This window comes from Aegilops tauschii, chromosome 5 (genome assembly GCF_002575655.3).
Source record: "Aegilops tauschii subsp. strangulata cultivar AL8/78 chromosome 5, Aet v6.0, whole genome shotgun sequence".
NCBI classification, from domain to species: Eukaryota; Viridiplantae; Streptophyta; class Magnoliopsida; order Poales; family Poaceae; genus Aegilops; species Aegilops tauschii.
In genome coordinates, this window is record NC_053039.3 from 580515388 (window position 1) to 580534005 (window position 18618).

The 18618-nt window shown below is 46.8% G+C and overlaps 1 protein-coding gene across 3 annotated transcripts; it reads left to right on the plus strand.

Annotated features, from left to right (window-relative positions):
* The first annotated feature begins 610 nt into the window (after positions 1–610).
* Positions 611–7660, plus strand: LOC141022210 (uncharacterized). Of its 3 annotated transcripts, none has more exons than XM_073498520.1 (11): positions 611–734; positions 815–985; positions 1188–1319; positions 2033–2172; positions 2969–3055; positions 3462–3581; positions 4769–4918; positions 5516–5617; positions 6757–6927; positions 7029–7108; positions 7324–7660. In XM_073498520.1, the coding sequence occupies exons 2-11, from the start codon at positions 901–903 to the stop codon at positions 7373–7375; spliced, it is 1119 nt and encodes a 372-aa protein (XP_073354621.1). In that variant the 5' UTR covers positions 611–734; positions 815–900; the 3' UTR covers positions 7376–7660. The 3 variants fall into 3 exon arrangements, with proteins under 3 accessions (XP_073354621.1, XP_073354622.1, XP_073354623.1); XM_073498521.1 differs by having other exon boundaries at positions 815–935; XM_073498522.1 differs by lacking the exons at positions 611–734; positions 815–985 and adding an exon at positions 1006–1039.
* Positions 7661–18618: the final 10958 nt, after the last annotated feature.

Consider the following 18618-nt stretch of genomic DNA (forward strand, 5'->3'; position numbering starts at 1 on the left):
AATAGACCATGCCCCAAGCTTGCTTTCAAATATTTTGGACCTTTCAAGATCGTGGAGAAGATTGGACCAGTAGCATATAAGTTGGAACTGCCCACAGATGCTCAAATCCACAATGTGTTTCATGTCTCTCAGTTGAAGCAACATGTGCCTGATCACACTCCAGTATTTCAGTCCCTTCCAAAACTACCACAATTGGATACTGAAGATCTTTCTCCTACCGAAATTCTGGATCGTCGTTTGGTCAAGAAAGGCAATGCCGCCTTGTTACAAGTGCTCGTGCGTTGGGCGACTTTGCCAGTTGAGTTTGCCACATGGGAAGATTACACGGCGCTCCAGAAGAGGTTTCCACGGGCAGCAGCTTGGGGACAAGTAGCTCCTCAAGGGGAGGGCACTGTCATCGCCCCTAATCTGGCAGGCGATGCAAAGCATGGCAATGAACCACCAAAGGAGGCGACAAGTAACAGTGAATGATTGAATTCAAGTAATTGGGCTGAGTCGAGTTAGTGGGCCGCGGGCCATGTAATTGTGGTGGTAGCGTGAGTGGGAGAGCCTGATATCAGCTCAACCTCTGTAGCTGTCCGGCAGAATAGAAAATATCTGAAACGAAATAGTCTATTTTCCCCTCCCGTGCTCTGTTTCTCCTTCTCCCTGAGCTTCTTCTTCTCCACGCCGCTACCTGCTTTTCCCCGTCCCAAATCCTAGGGTTTACCCAAGGCAAGGAGACGACATAAAGGGTACGTCTTTCGGGTGGGCTGGCGTCTGGGATCCCAGGGCAGGGAGGTACTGATTTCCCCCGGGGTTCGTCGTGTTGCAGGGCTGGTGCGGGCGCTGGAGAAGAGCAGGCGGGATCCCAGGGAGGTGCTGGATGCGACCAGGGAGGCAGGCCTCGGGGCGCTGCACATGGCCGCCAGAATTGGGAGCGTGCCGGTGTGCAGGTACCTGGTCGAGGAGATAGGGGTCGATGTGGACGCCGACGGCACTGAATGTACTTTCCTCTGGCCCTTAATTTGTCTCTAAAAAATGTACTCCAGCCCTCTTGGTAGGTGCGTTCGGAATATAAAAATTCCTAGGCCAGCAATAGATTCCATGCTGTTAATTACTGTAGACAACAAAGCATGCTCTGATAGCCAGAGATCGATGATCCCGGTATACATCTCTTTTCACTGACGCTCGACTTAACCTGATAGCCGTAACACCTCTGCTTTGCGCAATGTTTGGTGGAAGCTTGGATACTATCCGCTATCTTCTCGATCATGGGGCTAATCCAGACAAAGTTGTTAGCGACGGCTTCATCCCGCTTCATCATGCCGCTGGAATGGGTACTTCTCTGCTAGCACATGGCATCTTTCTTCCAATAGTATTGTATTGCAATATTGTTCTACTCTGATATGATTCCCATGCGTGTTGGAAAGAGAGTATGTAGAAGATGGTATTTGCAATAGATCTACTTTGGGAGTGGCAAAGTATTCAGATTTATTTCCTAGCTTACGCTCTTCTTTTGAATAGGATTCCTAGCTTATGATGACAAACATAAACGGCTAATCAACCAAAACTACCTAGCTTACATCAAGCCATCTACTAGTTTCTTGCTGGTATTTGACTTATGATGTAAAATTATGCGCCTCAGCTTCTTGCTGATATTTCACAGCCATTTTCCTTCCCTGAGCTAATGTAAGGAAAATGGGTTATGTTCACACTGATAGTTAAATTGATGTGAAGTCGACAACAGCCAAACTTTTACAAAGTGACCCTCTTTTCATGGGGGTGTTCTATTGTTGCCTGGCTAGAAGTTGTCTGACAAATTTTTCATGGTTTTTATTGTATACTTTGGATATCAGTGCCATTTCCTTTTTATCTCAAAAGTTGCCCATTTTCTCATATTCTTCTCCCTTGTCTGTTTGTAACTATTCCTGGGAATGTAGTTTTAATTGGTGTGTGTCTTGATCATATAAAATCCCCCCGTCACACAATTAGTTGTACTTTGTAGCATTTACATGTTGGATTCTCTTTTCATCTTTTTTCCTTCACTCAGGAGACCGTGAAATGGTGGAACTCTTGCTTACAAAAGGAGCTTCTGTTGACTCAGTATCTGCCAGTGGGACACCATTGCATATCGCTGCCTTCAGAGGGCAGGATGAAGCTATGAAAGTTTTATTGGAGAACAACGCAGATGTAGGTTTAATAACACATTGTTTCCTCCCGAGGTGTAATTTTGGCTAGCTGCATTGTTCCGATGAAACTACGCGGATGTTTCATTTGCTTTGCTGGTTGTGTTGAGTCGGCTTTACTGCTTTTGTTCAGTTGTTTTGAAGTCCGAGGGCAATTATGAGCTAACTTAATACATTTTTCTAGCAACTATTAAAGATCATGCCTTTGTAGCAGTGACTAAGTGCACCCTGTTAACTTTTGTTTAAATTCTACTGAGGCCAGAGTGGTTTCTCTGTACTCCATAGGCTGTAGCTTACATCCCATTCGTACCTGCTTCTTCAATATAGGCTCCACTATACACGCAACTATATGTTGTCCAAATGCCAATTTTAAGGGCATTGCAACATTCTGAATTCGTATCCCCTCTAGTATTCATGATGATGTATGTTTTTCTTTCACATACGCTTATTCTGTCTGGTGGCTCTTGGTGGGTTCATCCCTAGGCTCTAGCCTACCCAGCTTGGCTGGGAACAAAAGGGTGTGCTGTTATGTGGTACTTCTCCTTCAAAGGGACACATGGGACAGAATTGATAAAACGGTCTAATTGCTTAACATGGCCACTAAGGCATTAATGCTCAATATATTATTTCAGAAGCTCTTGTTGATACATGTTTGCTTTTGCAAAGCCATTGAAAGATTTTTCTTATTACAGAAGGTCATAGGACCACAAATCATTCTCCTTTTTTATTTTTATGTTCTTTCCTACATTTTACTTCAGTATATATATTTAGTAACTCATGTGTTATTCGTTTCTCACCAGCATAACAAGATACTGCCTGGTATTGACACCCCCCTTATTTCTGCCATAACTGCTTCCTCAGTGAAATGTGTCAAGCTCCTGGTTGAGGTATCATGAATACAGTCTCATTTTCATTGCGTCAGGCCTCAGAATTACTTAAGAAAATTTCGGTTCAATGCTACTCCTTCCGTTCATTATTATAAAGACGTTCTAACTTTTTCTGATTCTGATGTATATAGACACATTTTAGTGTGTTTGTTCACTCATTTCAGTCCGTATGTACTCCGTATTGAAATATCCAAAACATCTCATATTTGTGAACGGAGGGAGTACATTTTTGCACAGTAAAGTAGGTTTGGCCTTCTTTAACGGTGTTTGTTATGTGATCTACCTTTGAGACATTTTTGTGGATGCGCTACACTAATTATTTCCACAAGAAAGTGTCGTTTCTAATCGGCAATGAGCTCATAGAGTTCCTCTAGAAACTGATTCTTGAGCTCATACTTTTTGGTAGGCTGGTGCTGATGTCAATGACGGTCTTGTACCCCCTTTAGCTGCTGCTGCGGATAAAGGCTTAACTGCATGCTTGAAATGCTTACTGGAAGCTGGTGCTGACCCTAATGTTCCTGACCCCGTAAGATTTCTTTACCTCTATGCCACGGCATGCCAATTGCTTGAACATAGGTACTGCTGTTCACACACATAAGAATACTATTTAGAGGTTTTCATGATTGGGACCTGCATTACATCACAGATACTTTATGAGTTTTGATAGCGCAATCTAAGATCTACCAGATTCTGCAAATTGGAAGCCTGGCACATATTTTAAAAGTGAATTCTTGGAGCTGTTGCTCTTCCAAACAGGTCCAATAATTCATGAAGCTGGGTATCCATAGTTCCAAGAATTCACTGAGCTGGAATTGGGGGGTTTTGGGTGTGTGTTTTGTTTGTTAGGCTTAAATCATCTTATTTTAGCCTACATATTATCCAAGAGGGTGAGGTCTTCCAAACATGCCCTAAGATTCTTGCTATAATAAAATTGTTCCACTCAATCCAACATCCTAGAATCTTATATTTAGACTGTATGTGCTGTCACATGTTGCATGCAAATATAATTCTAGGGGTCATGTGTTTTCTTATGAAATTAGACTTAATTAAAACTGCCATTGAGACTTTTGGCTTTCTTCATTTGTTAGACTTAGGCGCGCTAACCATTGTATTAGAAATATTTCCATGATCGTAATACATCCTAGCAATTGCATACACACTTACCTTTCTGAATAACACTAGAACCAGTGAGCTGCTGGCATTTTTCATTTCTTTTTAGGACTGTTTATCTATTTTTTAGCATGCTGTGTTACGTAATTGGAATGGGAGGCCATCAAATGATAAAAATACATCTCTAGTAACTCTTCAATAATGTCGTATACATCGCCAAGTCATTTTGAAATCCTGCGTATCTTGTATGAGTTAGTTGTACAAGATTATCTTTACTAGTGCTGCTTATGTTTAAAGACATAATGTCATTGCCAAAGAAATATTTGTAAGACAACTCGGAATCATGTTTCAAGTTGCATCAGGGCTGTCAGTTTGCAGTCTGAACGAGGGGATATGCCAAAAGGAAGGGGTTCAAATTTTGATTGGACCAACATGGGTTTTTGACAATCATTTTAGCAATTAGTTCTCATATTTTTTTTCATAATTATCTAAACCCTTTTTATCTTACTAATGATCTAGTGGAGTACACTTTTCCGCCTTAGCTTCCATTCCCCCTGGCCTTTCTGAAAGTGCCTTTCTGAAGTTGAACTTTGTGTACAACAGTCGGGTAGGCTGCCAATAGAACTCGCTGCACTGAACGGTACAAGGGAAGATGTTGAGATCTTATTCCCTGTAACTTCTTGTATTCCAACTGTGCATGATTGGAGCATCGACGGAATAATACGCCATGCAAAGTCAGTGTCTATGAAACAGGTATGCATTAGATCCTGTGTATTTCATATATTTTCTAGTTTAACAGTGGGATCAACTTTGAATCCATGGTTCCGAGTTTGAATTACCATACATAAATTAGCCGTGTTTCTATTTGCCACTTTTGATTCGATGAACAAGAATTTTATACATGCTATTGATAATATTTTATAAGATTCTTTGGTTGGGGGTGATGGCCTGATAGGGCTTGTGAGGTTATATTTATGTAAAAAGTGCTATCTTGGTAGTATTTATAGAAGTTTCTAAAATACGCAGGAGAACTGCGTACCTTTATTCAGTAAAAAAGAACTACTGCTATGTTGATAGTGTGGGCTTTTGTGTGGGTGGGTGGAAGATATCACGAGTTCTCAAAATTAATATTTCCTTGTACTATCAGGAGCAAGACTGCGGACCGAGATGTTTCTGTAATTAAACATGACTGTTCTGCTACTTTTTTGTGGCAGAATATTATGCGCTGTTTCAAAAAGCGGCCGCACCAGTCAAGCACCTATCGCTTTTAAGAACTAAGATAGTATATGCACTGCTTTATACTGGCATTCTTGGGTCTTCTTGATTCACTTGTTTTTCTTGATCATTTAGGGTGATTATTCAAATCTAAGAAGAATAGAAGAGCTGAAGTCACTCGGGGTTAAGTCTGTCAAGAGAAATGATTATTCTACTGCGGCAACAATGTATAGTATGGTATGCTATTATACCTTATTTCTCAATGTGCGGTCTTGCATATATCAGCTGAAGTTACTTGAATAGAGGTTAGGTGATCGTGATCTGGTTTCACATAATTCTTGTCATACATGCTCCCTTTAGAGAGTGATCATCTTTCTGGCCGATATGTACAGTTGGCCTCACGCTTTGCTTTGAGACACATATCTCTTCAATTTATTGAAGATAATTTTTATTGCCATATGTAAGTTTGACTATGAGGATCTGACAAGGACTTCTGTATCCTTAAACAGCAGCAGAACTGTTGTTGATTTCATTTTTTGATGGGGGACGGCAGGAGCTCTGCTTTTGCATTGTAGAAGAGGGAAAAACACAGTACAACTGTACAACAGAGAAAAACGCTAAGACTCACACATGGAAGTTAAACTAAGCAACCCATCACCCTAGCTCGGATGAGCAGACTTGAGGATCGAAACATCCTCCTGGATGAAACTAGCTAACGCAGCCGCTTTCATCACTTTCTGCTCTAAGATCCTTCGGCTTCTTTTTTTCTAGAGATGCCAAACGACATAAACTGTGATGTCTGCCTGACCATGATTCCCTTTTTCCGGGATCCTCCTCCATGACTTGCAAATCCTGAGCGAGGAAAACACAATGGAGGAAATTACGGGGTCGTCAAGCTGGAATTGTTGCCACACATCCTTTGCATAGAAGCACTTGAGAGAAAGTTGCAGTGCACTCTTAGGTTCCTGGTCATGCAGGCAGCAAATACCGTTGTGTGGCCAACCTCGTGCACTGAGCCTGTTCACTGCCTAGTTGTTGATTTCTGGGCTGTGGGTTTGGACTTTAAGAGACTGATATCTCTTACTTGCAAGGAAGAGTGGAGATTATTTGTACATATAGATTGAACGTGTTTGACAATTGTCCTCACTTCAACATTGTCCATTCTTGTACTTTAGTTACTGCTATAAGGACATTAGCTTGAATTGACTATATTGTCCAGACTAGTGCATTTTTAAGTTCTAATCCATCAGAAATTCAAGGTTTTCTTTCTTGCCCTGTGAAGTACAAAAAGTTGCAAGCAAGATGTGATTATATATATATATATAATCAGATCAGACATGTCCTAAGTTTGGTCTCAAACTGTTGGATGCATGCAGGCAATGGAGCATGACCCTCATGATGCTACCTTGTTCTCGAACAGGAGCCTTTGCTGGCTCCGCATGGGCGATGGACACAAGGCTTTGCAGGATGCCCTTGCATGCAGAGAAATGCGGCCTGGCTGGCCAAAGGCCTGCTACCGGCAGGGCGCAGCGCTCATGTTATTGAAGGTGTGGTCGACTATATCTATCTGGTTGGCTGGTTTGTTGCTCCTTTATTATACCGCCGCATGTTGTCCATTGTTTTACACCTTGCATTGTATCATCATCAGGACTACGGGGGTGCACGTGATGCTTTTCTGGATGCAGCCAAGTTGGACCCGCAGAGCTCTGAGATCAAGGCTGCGTTGCGGTACATTTCAGTCTCACCCATAACCTGTCATATCTGAATCTACAGCCGATTTGCACAACTACTGATCTTGATCTACATACATACTCGAAGGAGATTTATGCACTGCATACATTTATTTGTTAGACAATGTAGTCATGCATTGAAAAGCCTAAGCCTAATTTTGCCAAAACCCTAGTGATTCTGATATACAGTTGGTGTTGGAATTAAACATGCAGGGAAGCTATGAGTTCCCTGGAGATATCCCATGGCGCAACAAAGACCACTTGAACAGTATGGAACTGGAGTTCCCTGGATCGGCCTTGTTGTTTCATTGGTTAAGTTGGTGAACCAGTATGAGGAAAGAAGTAGCATTAGGGATCGACGGAGGGCACTTTTGTCATTTCCAGCTGCTGCCTCGGCTCTTTTGTTTCCTATTTTCTTTTACTTTGGTTAAAAAAAGTAGCAAGAGATGCGTCGACCTAGTCATCAGTGGCTAAGTAGCCCAAGATACATGGACCAAACTCCAAAAGAATATGCAACAGAAGAAGCAAACAATGCAATATATCTTTGCTACTCATGTACTCCCTCCGTTCCAAATTACTCGTTGTGGTTTTAGTTCAAATTTAAACTAAAACTACGATGAGTAATTTGGAACGGAGGGAGTAGCAAAAGAAGTGGTCTTGGTGAGAGGAGCAATTAAATCCTCTCTCTCCCAGAAAAGAAAGGAGCTGCTGGTGGTGGTAATGGTACCGGTGGGTCGATGGCCGGCTTTGTCCCGTCGGTCCACATATATGCCAGTGTACTATTGCCTTAACTCACTCGACGACTCCCACGCTCAGTAGACATCGGCTTTCGTGAGTTGGCATAGTTGTATGTTGAGAACAAACAAACCATGCGTCTCCAAGAGAACAGAATTTAAACGAATAATGTTACATCTATCCGGGAGTTGCGGAAGATTTACGGGCTAACTAGGAAACGAGTTGACATGGCTGCCAGCCCGTGTGGTATGCGCAGCTATTTTATGATGCAAGGAAAAACCAGAAGGCAACTCAGTTTTTCCAAAGGGAGACGAGGTTCACTTTTTTGCATCATTCTTCTTTTCTTGATCAAGTCCAAGTATATATGCTACAGTTGGTGTTTTGAGTTGACTCTTGAGTTGATTTGAAGGAAAGCAACGTGCAACTTGAACACGAGCATAATGAATCTCGATCACATGCGTTACTTAGAGATCCTGAATTGGGGATGATCTTTCATACTGAGAATGAGGTGCAAGAGTACCTACATCAAATATGCTAAGGCAAAATGCTTTGCTGTGACGAGAAGAAGCTCAAACCATGACAAAGATGGACAACGGAAGTACCTTACACTTTCCCACTCTTGCTATGGCAAGACCCAGTCCAACTTAAGTAGTATGTCGAGGCCCAAATCCAATTGGCGAGATAGGATGTAAAGATAAAATTAACATCTTCTCAAAATAAAAGAAGAAGCTAAAATTAACATCTTCTCAAAAAAAGAAGAAGCTAAAATTAACATTACTCGTGGTCCTAATGGGAAACTTTATATTTTGACGGTCATTTTGGATCATAATCACACACGAAGTTCACATAAATCTCGGTTCACATACAACAATGAGTTGGATTTACATGTCAATTGAAGGCTTGAGCTGAATGATCGGGCCAGAATATGACTAAACAGGAATGTCAATTCTTTTGTTGTGGCAGGAGATGGTCATGCAAACCTAACTTTTGGTGAGAAAAATTGTTGCAATTTTCTAGAGAAAACAAGAAGGTTAAAGCTTGGCAGTGGTGATGACGAAGCAGTGTGTCTGTTTTGTCAAAATGCAATCCAACACTCCATTTTTTGGCTTGATGCAAGAAGTAGAGCAGTGTGACTCTTTTCATGATGTCATTACTTTTGAAACAACATAGTTGATGAACAAATATGATATGTCTTTTGTTTGTTTTGTCAAACTCAATCATCACGGCCAATCGGTGTCATGGATTATGAGTCCAAGGACTAATCAAGACTAGTCTATGAGTCTCAACTTCAGGGCCGACTAGACTTCAGTGTCGACTAGTCTATGAGTCGAAACTCCAGTATCAATTCGTGTCGATTAGTCACGCTTAGTCTACGAGTCTCAACCTCAGAACGACTTGTCGACTCATCGACTCGTAAACCTTGATCGGTGTTGCTAGGATGTGCTTTATTATCAGATGAACATTTCTTTGGTTACTTCAAGCATGCCTTACATGTATGTCAAATCGTCAACCAAAAGATATCATAACTGACCAAGCAAAAGCAATTCAGAATGGTGTGGATTTTTTTTCCAGAATCTCGCTCCATATGGTGTTTGTGACATATAAGGAAAAGGATATCCGAGAAGTTAGGTGGATACGATGAATATGATCACATCAAGGTTGTCGTCGGCACGGCAATTTATGACTCATTAACAATTATGTAGTTTGAAGTTGGTTATGCTTGTGAAGTATAATCTTGGTGACAATGAATGGTTTAAAGGGTTTTATGACATTAGCACCATCAGGATAATAACTCGGATTCAAAATTTAAAGGTCAGATTATCTGGCTAGAAAAAACGGATTATCATGCTGCGTCATATACTAGTAATTAATACCATATCCTATTAGTCGGCCTCAAATTCAGATCGGATTGTTGTCGTGTGTCAAAAATCCTACTCCCTCCGTTCGGAATTACTTGTCGCAGAAATGGATGTATCTAGACGTATTTTATTCTAGATACATCCATTTCCGAGACAAGTAATTCCGAACGGAGGGAGTATGAAAATGGATCCGCGAACGGTTTCGAACGGAAATTGTCCTAACCGTTTTGACCTTACAAGGAAGAGGACCGGACATGTCCGCGGACAAACGGGTACCAAATTTGAGATTTGTTGTGTACACCCGAAGCGTGCGCGCAGCATTTCCACCGCTGATTGACTCGCCGCCCGCTCGTGTTCCCGCCTCCGCCTCCCTCCCTCCCCTCCGCTCTGCCTCCGCCTCCGCCCCCCTCCAAAATCCCACCACCTCGCCACCGCTGGTCGCCACCCATGGCGCGGCTTCACCCGCCGCCACCTCGCCACCGCTGGTCGCCATGGCGCGGCGTCACCCCGCCGCCACCTCAGCCAAGCGCGGCGCCGCCCCTCCAAACCCTAGTCCGCCCCCTCCGCCCGCCGACGGATCGATTCCGCTCCTCCACGCGGCGAGCCGCGGCGACCTCCGCCTCTTCAAGAGTACGTGGGCGATTCCGGGCGGGTTTTGTTTGGATCTGGGACCGGGAGGCACTGACTTGCTCGTTCGTCGAGTCGCAGGGCTGGTGAGAGATCTGGATAAGGGCAGGGGCCGTCCCAGGGAGGTGGTGGAGGCGGCCAAGGACCAAGGTCTCGTGGCGCTGCACTGCGCTGGCGGGAAGGGAAGGCTACGGGTGTGCAGGTACCTGGTCGAGGAGCTAGGGGTCGATGTGGACGCCGTCGACGATGGAGGTGCGTTTAATTTGCCTCTAAACTGTAAATGTGTCTGAACTGTACTCCTATATGGCTTGCGTTCAGAATTGGGCTATAGGAAACTGTATATTGACCAGCAATTTACAACCGTCATGCTATTTTGTGAATCAGATGCATATAGACACGTTTTAGTGTGTTCGTTCACTCATTTCAGTCCGCATGTATGTACTTCATACTGAAATATCCAAAACATCTTATATTTGTCAACTGAGGGAGTAGAAAACAAAGTGTTATGTTATGACACATTTATGTATTAACTTTGTACATTCTGACATGCTCTGAGAGGAAACGTCTTCATTTTGATAGGTCGAACACCTCTGCTTGTGGCATTGATTCATGGAAGCATGAATACCGCCAGTTATCTTCTTGATGATGGGGCAGATCCAGGCAAAGCTGACGACAAAGGGTTCGCCCCACTTCACCATGCTGCTAAAGCAGGTACTTCTCTGCCAGAACAGCACATGGCATTTTTCTTCTAGTGCCTTACAATACTGTTCCATTATGATGTCTATGTGTGTTGGAAAGATGTAGAAGAAGAACTTGTTTGACAATTTTTTCATGATTTTAATTGTATGTGAGTAGAAGAACATTGGTGCCATTTACATTTTGTCTTAGATGATTCCCTTAGGATTTAAAAGTTTTCCATTTTCCCATATTCTGCCCTCTTGTCTGTTTTTAACTATTCCAGGGCATGCACTTTTAGTTGGTGTGTATCTTGATCATATTGAATTTTCCCCATCACACAATCAGTTCTACTTTGTAGTAATTGCCTATTGGATTCTCTTTTCATCTTTTTGCTTTACTTAGGAGACCGTAAAATGACGGAACTCTTGCTTGCAAAAGGAGTTTCTGTTGACCCAGTATCTTCTGAAGGGACACCACTTTATGCCGCTGCCTTGGAAGGGCATGATGAAATTATGCAAATTTTGTTGGAGAACAATGCGGATGTAGGTTTAACAACATACTATTTCCTACTAATTTTGGCTAGCTGCATTGTTTCATGCTTCGTTTACTTGGCTGTTGTGTTGAGTCCGCTTTACTGCCTTTCTTCAAAAGTTGTGAAGTCTGAGCGCAATCAGCTAAATTAGCACATTTTTTAGCAATTATTCAAAATCAGGCCTTTGTAGCAGTGACTAAGCGCACTCTGTTAGCCCTTCTTTTAGTTCTAGTAAGGCTGCATTCTCGAAGAGCTCTGGCCATCTATGATTTCTTTACTTCGCAACAAAAATCTAGCTCCATGCATACTCTACACACCATATCTTCTTGCAGCTCGCCAGCTCCACTCTACTTGCTTCTTCAATATAGGCTCCACGGCAACTTTCTGAATTTGTATTCCCTCTAGAAATTCATGACGGAAGATGTTTTTCTTTCATATACGTTTACTCCTTTTGGTGCCTCTTGGTGGGTTCATCTCATGGCTCTAGCCTACCCAGCTTGCTTGGGAATAAAAGATTAAACAGGTGTGCTGTTATTGTTGTACGTCTACTCCTTTTAAGAGATACATGGGACTGAATTAAAAAGAAAGGTCTAATTGCTGAAAATGGCCCCTAAAGCATTAATGCTCAATATATTATTCCAGAAACACTTGTTGATACATGTTTGCTTTTGCAATGCTATTGATTTTTTCCCTTTTTCTTTAACAGAAGGCCACAGGACAACAAATGCATTCTTCCTTCTATTTGTTGGCCCTTTCCTACATCTTACTTCAGTATAGTAAATCGTGTGTAATCTGTTTTTGCCAGTGTAACAAGAAACTACCTGGTGGTGTTGACACCCCTCTTCTCGTTGCTATAACTGCTCCCTCACTGAAATGTGTCAAGCTCCTGGTTGAGGTATCGTGCCTGCACTACCAGAATAACTGGTTGCGCCGACGGCCTCATCTATGCCGACGGCCCCCGTCGGCATAGATGGACCTATGCCGACGGCCAAGGACAGGCCGTAGGCGTAGAAAAGCCGTCGGCATACATCCATCTACCGTCGGCATAGACGAGGCCGTCGGGACCGCTCGAGATATGCCTACGGGGACCGTCGGCATAGGCTCGGCCGTCGGCATAGCCCGGGCCCACCTACCCGGTCAGCGCTGACCGTTTGACGGTGTTGAAACTACGCCGACGGGAGGTAACGGCGGCCGTCGGCATATCTATGGCAGAGGTATGCCTACGGCATAGCCGTCGGCATAGACCTGGCCCATGCCCCTCTGCCACGTCATCGATCCGTGTGCGCAGCTATGCTGACGGCCTCGCCGTCGGCATATGTTTATTTAGTTTTATTTTTAATTTTTCTTTATACTATCTATGGCAAAGGTATGCCTACGGCATAGCCGTCGGCATAGGCCGCTCTGCCACGTCATCGATCCGTGTGCCATGCCACGTCATCGATCCGTGAGACTGCATCTCCGTGTGTGCACAGACTTGCCGTCGGCATACATTTATTTTACTTTATTTTTTTATTTTTACTTTATTTTGTTATTTTTACTTTATTTTAATTTTTGTTTTTCCATAAGATAATTATGCCTTATCTAAAAAAACATACCCCGATGGTATATCGATTGCCCTCCATTACGAACGTCGCTATCGCCGTGTCATGGAGGGGGGAAACGGTCGACACGGAGGGAATTCTGGTTGGTGGGGGATTCGGGGTGTAGCTATGTCACCGAAACATCGCACGGGTCCTGATGCATATGTGAAAGTGTTCAGGCATGCGTAGACGCCCGTCTTGGGGCTCCGCGGTGTGCCCCCCTGCACGCAAGGCAGTGCCGCCGTCACTTGGAGGGGGCCAAACCCCGGAGACGCGTGCCGCCTCTTCGGACATGCTACCACACCGTACGGCATGTATGAGGTCCCGGTGCGACGCTCGGGTGGCATTGCTACCCCCTTAGGCCCCCCGTCCCGCCTAACCCTGTAGCGTTTGACCACGGGATCTAGTCCTTTGACTTTGCATGGACGGGCTTTGAGCAGTGGACCTATCCACCCGGTTGTGTTAGGTAAGCCCATAGGAACACTTTGGAGCAACATCCGGGCCAGACCCACAGCAAGATCCCCTTCGTGTAGACCCGGCGCATCCGTTTCCCCCCTCCAGGTGCCGGCGGCGGCACCGTCCGTGAGGGGGGGCACACCCCGGAGACGTGTGCCGGGCGTTTGCACCCGCCACAACACTTCCAGACTTGTGAGAGGCCGCCTACGCAAGATTTGGCGGCATGCTAGCCCCCGGAGGCCGCCGACCACAGTCGTAGACACGCAAAGAGCAATCCGCATAGAGGGAATTGTTTAGATACTACTCCATCACGAACAATTATGAAAAATTACCATCAGTCCTACAACACATGTGCCCGCGTCATGTAAAAAACTCATGATTTTATCGCGCTCCGAGTATTTAATAATATTCACGCCGCATCGTTGCCGCAGAACGTCTACTACCGTGTCATCGCCGTTCGAGAGGGGGGGCACACCCCGGAGACGCGTGCCGCCTCTTCGGACATGCCACCACACCACCCCGCATGTATTGGGGGCCCGGTGCGATGCTTGGGTGGCATTGCTACCCCCCCCAGGGCTCCCGTCCCGCCTAACCCTGTAGCGTTTGACCACGGGATCTAGCCCTTTGACTTTGCACGGGCGGGCTTTGAGCAGTGGACCTATCCACCCGGTTGTGTTAGGTAAGCCCATAGGAACACTTTGGAGCAACATCCGGGCCAGACCCACAGCAAGATCCCCTCCGTGTAGACCCGACGCGTCCGTTTCCCCCCTCCAGGTGCCGGCGGCGGCACCGTCCGTGAGGGGAGGCACACCCCGGAGACGTGTGCCGGGCGTTTGCACCCGCCACAACACTTCCAGACTTGTGAGAGGCCGCCTACGCAAGATTTGGCGGCATGCTAGCCCCCGGAGGCCGCCGACCACAGTCGTAGACACGCAAAGAGCAATCCGCATAGAGGGAATTGTTCAGATACTACTCCATCACGAACAATTATGAAAAATTACCATCAGTCCTACAACACATGTGCCCGCGTCATGTAAAAAACTCATGATTTTATCGCGCTCCGAGTATTTAATAATATTCACGCCGCATCGTTACCGCAGAACGTCTACTACCGTGTCATCGCCGTTCGTGAGGGGGGGGGCACACCCCGGAGACGCGTGCCGCCTCTTCGGACATGCCACCACACCACCCCGCATGTATGGCGGCCCGGTGCGATGCTTGGGTGGCATTGCTACCCCCTAGGGCCCCCGTCCCGCCTAACCCTGTAGCGTTTGACCACGGGATCTAGCCCTTTGACTTTGCACGGACGGGCTTTGAGCAGTGGACCTATCCACCCGGTTGTGTTAGGTAAGCCCATAGGAACACTCTGGAGCAACATCCGGGCCAGACCCACAGCAAGATGCCCTCCGTGTAGACCCGACGCGTCCGTTTCCCCCCTCCAGGTGCCGGCGGCGGCACCGTCCGTGAGGGGGGGCACACCCCGGAGACGTGTGCCGGGCGTTTGCACCTGCCACAACACTTCCAGACTTGTGAGAGGCCGCCTACGCAAGATTTGGCGGCATGCTAGCCCCCGGAGGCCGCCGACCACAGTCGTAGACACGCGAAGAGCAATCCGCATAGAGGGAATTGTTCAGATACTACATCATCACGAACAATTATGAAAAATTACCATCAGTCCTACAGCACATGTGCCCGCGTCGTGTAAAAAACTCATGATTTTATCGCGCTCCGAGTATTTAATAATATTCACGCTGCATCGTTACCGCAGAACGTCTACTACCGTGTCATCGCCATTCGTGAGGGGGGGGCACACCCCGAAGACGCGTGCCGCCTCTTCGGACATGCCACCACACCACCCCGCATGTATGGGGGCCCGGTGCGATGCTTGGGTGGCATTGCTACCCCCCCTCCCCCAGGGCCCCCGTCCCGCCTAATCCTGTAGCGTTTGACCACGGGATCTAGCCCTTTGACTTTGCACGGACGGGCTTTGAGCAGTGGACCTATCCACCCGGTTGTGTTAGGTCAGCCCATAGGAACACTTTGGAGCAACATCCGGGCCAGACCCACAGCAAGATCCACGGGATCATTACCTTGTGGTACATTTCACCGTTTTGTGTTGACATGCCATTATGCTTTCATTATGTAGTTGTTACCAAATTGGTGTTATGGAAAAGACGAGTCCTGGGCGGCATTGGTGGATCTTTGGTGTGATTAGGCTGGAGCCTGGGCGGCTATGAGAGTCAAAAGCAAGGCTAACCAAGGGAAGGAGGGAGTACATGCTCAGGGAAACCGAAACCACTATCTCCACAAGGCAGTTAATGTATGACTAACCCCATTATACATTCTTCTTCTTCTATTTACCATTACTTTCTTATGTATGACTAACCTCTGTTTGGTGGTGCAGGAGGAGAAACTGAAACGGCCGCTCTCACACATGCAGGCGTGGGAGATCGCCCATACGCGGAAGGACCCCAAGCCTGGCGAGCCCAAGTACTACGGCAAGAAGACCGCGCATAGGAAGAAGGCCTACTCCGATGGGTATCTGGCGTTACATCCTGACACACCTGACCCCATTGCGGCGGATCTGGACGAAAGGGTGGTGGTGGGCATGGGGCCGAAGGAGCACGGTCGGGAGGCGGTTCTCGATGCTGTGATCACTCCTACTATCTCCTACACACAGCTCCGTCGGATCGACCCGACCCTGAGCCAGCGCACGAGCACGCCCATGAGCAGTGCACCGTCACTGTCCATCTTTCAGGAGCAGCAAACTGTAAGTATTTTCCCTTTTATCTTCATTGCTCCCTTTATTTTCCGCATTTAGTAGTTTTATGAGTTTCATCATGTCATACTGTAGGCCTACATGGAGTACACACGCCAGGAGACCATGGCGTTGGCACGACCGCCTTCATGCATACCATCAGCAGAGGGATCGCCAGATGCAGCACGCTTTTCAGGAAATGGCGGCCGGCAGGTGTCCTCAATGGCCATCAGCAGAGGGTCCTCCAGCACAACCAACGTTGCTGACCTTTGAGGAGTTTGTGGCACTGGCACTGGACGCTGGCCCCTCGCCGGTTAGTTCATCCCCAATCTATTCACTCAAAGCATATCATGCCTTTCAACACAGTCATATATCCCGTTAATATGTCTTTTCAACATCCAGGGAACCGGTGGATCAACCGTTGGCGGTGGTCTTCGCAGCACTCCCGAGTCACGGAGCCCGACCACTCCGATCCATGGAGGTGGAGGCGGTCTTGGCGGTAGCGCTGCCGCTAGCACTGACGACCTGGGCTTCAGCGGTCTTGGCGGTGACGACCTCTGCGGTGCTCGACGTCCTGGCGCTTAAGCCTTTTGGTTACTTGTGTGCTTATGCTTATGTATCTTTAGATGACTTGTGTGTGGTGATGATGATAAACTTGTGGTCTTTGATGGTCCTTTAGATGACTTGCGTGCTTCTTTATATGCTTATCCTTATCTTTATGTTGATTATGATGATGCTTATGCATATATTGTTGTGATGGTGACGGATGATACTTAGATGTGTTCTATATGTCTATTTCCATCATATATATCTGCTGATATGTGCTGTATATCTGAATTGAATTGATTTGAAAACAAACAGAAAAAAGAAAAAAAAGAAAAATAAAAACTATGCTGGCCTGAGCGCCCAGTTGCTGACGCGTGGCATCTATGCCGACGGCTAGTCGGCATAGATTTAAACTAAGCCGACGGCTAGGCCGTCGGCATAGATGCCACGTGTCATCAACTGGGCTCTCCTGGGGCAAGGCTATGCCGACGGCCTAGCCGTCGGCATAGATTCAAACTAAGCCGACGGCCAGGCCGTCGGCATAGCCTTGCCCCAGGAGAGCCCAGTTGTTGCCACGTGGCAGGCCTATGCCGACGGCCTGGCTGTTGGCTTTAGTTTAAATCTATGCCGACGGTCCTGGTCTCATGGGTTGCTCTTGCGACTCACAGGACGACTCGCCGCCGCCGCCATAGTGAGCGTACTCACGGCACTCCTCCCTCGCTGCCTGCGTCCCTTCCTTCTCCTGCTCACCTCTCCACTTGATCCCGCGGCACCTCCTGGCCTCCACGCGCTGCTGGTCCCTGTTCGTCTCGATCTGGTGACTCAGACGCTTGTGGCGGCGCTTTGGCAGATCGGCCGCTTCATCGGGCTCCCATTGTTGTGCCTCGGGCCAGGTCAGGGCCCCTGCCCACGTATGGTCTGGCCGCAGCCAGTTCGTCGGATCTGACGGCGGCTGGGTCTGGCTAGCCGTTGGTATCTGGATTGCACGGGGATCCGACCCGTGCAGCGCGGCGGCGGCGGCGGCAGATCCTCTAAGGCGTTGATCTGGAGGGCGGCGGCGCCGCCCGCGACGGCTTCTCCAGCGACGGTGTTGCGGGGCGGCGGTGGCCGGTTAGTGGCTTGATGGGATCGTGTAATGGTTTGGCCCTAGCGCTCTTCTTTCACCAAGTCGTCTTTCTGCCGGATGTCGACCTCTTGGATCTGTCCGCTGATGAGTTCCGGTATTCCCCATAGGGGATCTACACGGATTGGCGAATTTTGCCCCTGGATAACTTTATTGGAAAGGCTTCGGTCACGTGCGCTCATATTATCATCCAACGTGGCCTGAAGAGGGTGCGACGCGAAGCTTCGATTTCTTATTGGTGTCATGAGACATGTCTAAGTCAAGATTCCCAAGGCATTGATAGAGTGGAGAAAGTCATGGCAACTGCGACTGGGATCTTGAAGCTTTGGTGGAAGGGTGTATTGGATGCGATGAAGACTCTGTGCCAGGTGCCAGGTGTTTGGTGACTTGCAATAGCGGCCTCGGCAAGTGGGGGTGGCAGCACTGGAGGACTGCATTTTTGGTGGTGCTCCTCGAGTACCGAGTCTCGATTCCAATGGTGAAAACCCAAGGTTTGGCTTTTATTGGTTGTACCTGGCAATGGCCGTGTTTAAGGCATTGTTTTTGGGTGAACTCAGACTTTTCGAGGGTGAAAACCCAAGATCTTCGATCGGGCAACAACAACGCTTGTGCAT

Coding starts and splice junctions, on each gene's coding strand:
- LOC141022210 (XM_073498520.1), top strand. CDS start 901: ATGGCCGCCAGAATTGGGAGCGTGCCGGTGTGCAGGTACCTGGTCGAG. Junction 986..1,187: donor GGACGCCGACGGCACTGAAT/GTACTTTCCTCT, acceptor TTAACCTGATAG/CCGTAACACCTCTGCTTTGC. Junction 7,109..7,323: donor GAGATCAAGGCTGCGTTGCG/GTACATTTCAGT, acceptor TTAAACATGCAG/GGAAGCTATGAGTTCCCTGG.